Below are 6,000 nucleotides of genomic sequence, written 5' to 3'. Positions count from 1 at the left end.
ATGGGCTATTTACCTAGTATTTATGTGTGCTGAGTATTTTTATTTGTTGAAGAGAATAAACAAATGAGATTTTCAGGGCCAAGTACCCCTTGGTAAACACCCTAGCAACATCCTAAGAACCGCCCAGGTTACAATAGCAACCACATGGCAACGTCTTAGCATCATGATGGCAAGTTTTCCTTGGGTAATTATGCCCTGGTAACTAACAATCTAGCAACTGCACAGCAATGTCCTAAGAATACACTCAACATGATAGCAACACCCTAACATCGTTACAAGTTTTGCATTGGCCAGCATGCCCTAGTAAATACCAAGAACACCCTAACAACTGCATAGCAACACCCTAGGAACACGCAGAACACCATAGAAACCCCCTTAGAACCTCCTAGGATACCATGTAGCAACCACATAGCAAAACCCTTGGCAACCATCCACAGCAAGATTTGCACAGGCAATAAGGCCTTGCATTTTCTCCAGAATATGTAAAAATCTAGTGAATTATGCTCTCAGCATTTCAAATAGTCATTTTATATATTATTTATGTTTAGTTGTAGCAAAGAGGAAATAAATTGTATGTGAGAACTTGTCCCTTGACGCACTCTTCTTCACGCTGGGCTGCTGTCTAGACACACAGGTGCAGATCTCTGGTTCTCCAGGCCCTGTGTGCAGAGACGCTCAGCTGGTGTCTTGTCACAGTGACCGCAGCTTCAGTGGGACACACCCTGTCCCACACTGCCTTCCCCCAAAGGCTTTCAGTGTGCAGAAACCAAAGCTAAAGCCATACACGCTGGGCCGCAGCCAGAGGCTGTATTTCAGAAACAGACACGCAGACCATTGCAGCCTTTTGCCTGCCAGATCACGGCTGAACAAATCTAAACAGAATACAGCTGAGATGCATACAATACCAAGGGCTTATTTCACAAGCCAAAATGTTTGTGAAGTTTAATACTTATGGTAAGGGGTTTGGTCAAATCTGTAACTCTGAGTATGAGCAATTATAAAAGTGATTCTTTACCACTAAATATGACATGTAGTGAAATGAAAGTAATTACTTTTGATCATATGCAGTGGAAGAATATGCACTAAAATATCACAATATTCAACATGACGTAATGACTTTGCGTAAACATACATGCCACTTTCTAAAGCCAAATGGCGTGTTATCTGTACACATTTTGTGCTATCCGCGTGTGTATGTCTACGCCGAAACAAACAATCATCTCAGCGTGTAAATCTACGTTGTGTGTTTCAAGGTTTATGTCTACGCTGTGTGATTCCGTGTGAATGTCTACACCGAAACTAACCATTATGTGTGTGTGTGTGTGTGTATATAAGAGCAGCAGCAGCAACAATATCAGCAGCAGCAATAACAGCAGCAGCAACAATATCAGCAGCAGCAACAATATCAGCAGCAGCAACAATATCAGCAACAATATCAGCAGCAGCAACAATATCAGCAGCAACAATATCAGCAGCAACAATATCAGCAGCAACAATATCAGCAACAATATCAGCGGCAGCAACAATATCAGCACCAGCAACAATATCAGCACCAGCAACAATATCAGCAGCAGCAATAACAGCAGCAGCAACAATATCTGCAGCAGCAATATCAGCAGCAACAATATCAGCAGAAGCAGCAATATCAGCAGCAACAATATCACCAGCAGCAGCAATATCAGCAGCAACAATACCAGCAGCAGCAATAACAGCAGCAGCAACAATATCAGCAGCAGCAACAATATCAGCAGCAGCAATAACAGCAGCAGCAACGATATCAGCAACAATATCAGCAGCAGCAACAATATCAGCAGCAACAATATCAGCAGCAACAATATCAGCAACAATATCAGCGGCAGCAACAATATCAGCACCAGCAACAATATCAGCAGCAGCAATAACAGCAGCAGCAACAATATCAGCAGCAGCAATATCAGCAGCAACAATATCAGCAGAAGCAGCAATATCAGCAGCAACAATATCACCAGCAGCAGCAATATCAGCAGCAACAATACCAGCAGCAGCAATAACAGCAGCAGCAACAATATCAGCAGCAGCAACAATATCAGCAGCAGCAATAACAGCAGCAGCAACGATATCAGCAACAATATCAGCAGCAGCAACAATATCAGCAGCAACAATATCAGCAACAATATCAGCGGCAGCAACAATATCAGCAGCAGCAATAACAGCAGCAGCAACAATATCAGCAGCAGCAATATCAGCAGCAACAATATCAGCAGAAGCAGCAATATCAGCAGCAACAATATCACCAGCAGCAGCAATATCAGCAGCAACAATACCAGCAGCAGCAATAACAGCAGCAGCAGCAGCAATAACAGCAGCAGCAACAATATCAGCAGCAGCAACAATATCAGCAGCAAAAATATCAGCAGCAGCAATATCTGCAGCAACAATATCAGCAGCAGCAATATCAGCAGCATCAATATCAGCAGCAGCAACAATATCAGCAGCAGCAATAACAGCAGCAGCAACAATATCAGCAGCAAAAATATCAGCAGCAACAATATCTGCAGCAACAATATCAGCAGCAGCAATATCAGCAGCAACAATATCAGCAGCATCAATATCAGCAACAATATCGGCAGCAGCAATAACAGCAGCAGCAGCAATATCAGCAGCAGCAGCAATAACAGCAGCAGCAATATCAGCAGCAAAAATATCAGCAGCAGCAATATCTGCAGCAACAATATCAGCAGCAGCAATAACAGCAGCAGCAATATCAGCAGCAACAATATCAGCAGCATCAATATCAGCAACAATATTGGCAGCAGAAATAACAGTGGCAGCAATTTCAGCAGCAGCAATAACAGCAGCAACAATATCCGCAGCAACAATATTAGCAGCAGCAATAACAGCAGCAGCAATATCAGCAGCAACAATATCAGCAGCATCAATATCAGTAACAATATTGGCAGCAACAATATCAGCAGCAGAAATAACAGCGGCAGCAATTTCAGCAGCAACAATAACAGCAGCGGCAATAACAACAGCAGCAACAATATCAGCAGCAGCAATAACAGCAGCAGCAATATCTGCGGCTGCAATAACAGCAGCAGCAACATCAGCGGCTGCAATAACAGCAGCAGCAATATCTGCGGCTGCAATAACAGCAGCAGCAATATCTGCGGCTGCAATAACAGCAGCAGCAATATCAGCGGCTGCAATAACAGCAGCAGCAATATCAGCGGCTGCAATAACAGCAGCAGCAATATCAGCAGCAGCAATAACAGCAGCAGCAATAACAGCAGCAGCAATATCAGCAGCAGCAATAACAGCAGCAGCAATATCAGCAGCAGCAATAACAGCAGCAGCAATAACAGCAGCAGCAATATCAGCAGCAGCAATATCAGCAGCAGCAATAACAGCAGCAGCAATAACAGCAGCAGCAATATCAGCAGCAACAATATCAGCTGCCGCAGCTGTATATAATATGCAGCTTTTGCTGCAGCAACTTCCATTTTTCTTTGTGATGTTTAGCACCAGTTTATCAGGAAGTGACTATTTTGTTCTCTTCGGCTCACTCATTGCAAGTTGTGCTTTATTTGCAAATGTTTTATGCAATATTCCAATTTTACGTATAGGTTAATTTCGCAACTTTGGATGGATAGCTTATAACAACACTGCACTGGAGATGTAAGGTCAAGTTTAGTGTATTGCTTTGTGGTATCAAACACTGTGATTTGGTTGTATACACAATTTTGCATACCATATTTCTGTTGTAGTATTGTGTAATATAAGTATTGTAGTATGCATGCTGGGCTGGTGACTTGAGAGGACACAGTTTCTTCTTTCTCTAGATGAGCCACTTTTGTTTTCTGCACTTTGGTTTGTGTATTTGAACAAGTGCCCTCCTCTGGTCAGACAAAAGCGCCTTGTTAAGCAAAACCTCGGCTAACTTTTATGGGTGATGCGGTCTCTGTGCTATTTGCAAACGCTCAAACAAATTAGAATAACAGCTGTGTGATGCGGGCGCTTTACGGTTAGATTCTTCATGGCCACACAGTGTTTCAAAATGATATCCTTCAGTGCAGCTCTATTTCTGCGGTGTGCAGGCGAGGTTATATTGAGATAACTGGTGACCTGCTATGTCAGCACTAGTGATCTGACAGCTTACGATCAACAGGCATGTATATTTTTCAGGTGAAGTCATTACTGCATGGTCTTCAGCAAAGAAAGTTTTTCTAAAGTTCTCATTAACTCTTGACCTGACTCTGAAGGCTGTTGGACATAGTGCTGTATCAGAGGTAAAAAATGATATAAATACTGTTGAGTTTATCGCACAAACTGATCGTTTCGTGTCTTAAGACATCAATGTGCTGTCACGTGTCACAGGGTTTTATATGGATTTGTATATGCATCGTTTTTTTTGTTTTACTCTATTAGATTTTGCTAACATTCACATGCATTACAAAACTGACAGACTTAAAGGTGGGGTTAGTGTTATTTCAAAACCGTTTTAGAAAAAGGACTCGGGCCGAGTGGAATAACAAACTTGTAGCCAATCAGCAGGTAAGGGGCGTGTCTAATAATGAAGGTGAGAAGAGCGCTCGCTCTCGCTCTGTGCACGTCATTATTCAAAACACACGAGTCACACATGACGGACAATAGGCGAGAACTAGCCTAATATATGCTGACTTTTGCTTCACTATGCTCGTGTGTCATGTTCGCTTGTTTGTCCATTTGCGATCGTATTGTGGCTCACTTCAGCGATGATAAAGACCCGTTCATTTCCACACCGTACTATGGAGCTTCTAAATCTCCTCCCTGTGTGCTTCAAGATCAGCTCACACAATGTGTCCGACAAGTAAGATACTATACTCCTAATATATGTGTTTCCTCTTTTCATGATCTATATAACTCTAATCTGGTCATAATTGTAATATGTCGTTAGTTGGACTGTCGGCTCGTGTACTATCGAGTTGTTCATGAGAATGGTTTGTGTTTTTGTGATCTGCATAACTCTAATCTGGTCATAATTGTAATATGTCGTCAGCTGGACTGTCGGCTCGTGTACTATCGAGTTGTTCATGAGAACGGTTTGTGTTTTGTGATCTGCATAACTCTAATCTGGTCATAATTGTAATATGTTCGTAAGTTGGACTGTCGGCTCGTGTACTATAGAGTTGTTCATGAGAACGGTTTGTGTTTTTGGGATGATGGGGTGACTTTTTCATTGAATATTCGACCTGGATTAGTTACACAGATTCTGCTACAGTCGTTGCCTGGGTTACGCATGTGTGGGGCGGAGCTATCAAAATAGGGGCGAGACCCTTTTGGGGGTAGGGGCGTGTTTGTTTTGGTGATTTGAAATATCAACAACGGTTACCAGAAAGCACTCACCTCACATTTAACTTGTGTTCTACTGAAGAAACAAAGTCACCTATATCTTGGATGCCCTGGGGGTAAGCAGATAAACATAATATTTTCAATTTTGGGTGAACTATCCCTTTAAAGCAAGAGGCTGTTTTTGCCTTATTTGAAAGGGTCATGAGCTCTGCTCTGATTGGCTCATTTCAGTAGCTCATGTAAGTGCAGTTTCTTCAGCAAACACAATCGCAAACATCACAAGCGGCTCATGAGTTGTGACAGATTCACTGATTGAATGACACTTTAATCAGAAAATCTTAAATGGAGATGACTTGTTTTTATTTTTAAACTACATTTTAGTCTTGTTTTCTTTTGTCAACAATATTGCAAGTTTATATAGTCAAAATATTAATTTAGGGACATTTTTTTCATCTCATCTTGTCTTGGCGAAATTAACGAAACTGACACTAGTCAAAGCAAACGAACGACTTTGAATCACATCCCTGCACAGCCTGGATCAGAACATTTTATATCCATGATCTGCCATTTTCACTATATTGTCCTCATCTTCACAATACCTGTAGAACTTCTGTTGATTCGGTGCAGGTCCATGTTAATACTGGCCTTGAACGTGGGCTGGGTATATGCACATTTGGGGAGGTGTAAATA

At 41.9% G+C, this 6,000-nt stretch overlaps 1 protein-coding gene across 1 annotated transcript; it reads left to right on the top strand.

Annotated features, from left to right (window-relative positions):
- The first annotated feature begins 1,308 nt into the window (after positions 1-1,308).
- LOC137090820 (GATA zinc finger domain-containing protein 14-like) lies at positions 1,309-3,501 on the top strand. The gene is made up of 2 exons (XM_067454773.1): positions 1,309-3,274; positions 3,473-3,501. The coding sequence occupies exons 1-2, from the start codon at positions 1,309-1,311 to the stop codon at positions 3,499-3,501; spliced, it is 1,995 nt and encodes a 664-aa protein (XP_067310874.1).
- Positions 3,502-6,000: the final 2,499 nt, after the last annotated feature.

The sequence above is a fragment of the Pseudorasbora parva genome, chromosome 10 (genome assembly GCF_024679245.1).
Source record: "Pseudorasbora parva isolate DD20220531a chromosome 10, ASM2467924v1, whole genome shotgun sequence".
Classification (NCBI taxonomy): Eukaryota; Metazoa; Chordata; class Actinopteri; order Cypriniformes; family Gobionidae; genus Pseudorasbora; species Pseudorasbora parva.
This window is presented reverse-complemented; position numbering and strand designations above follow the sequence as displayed.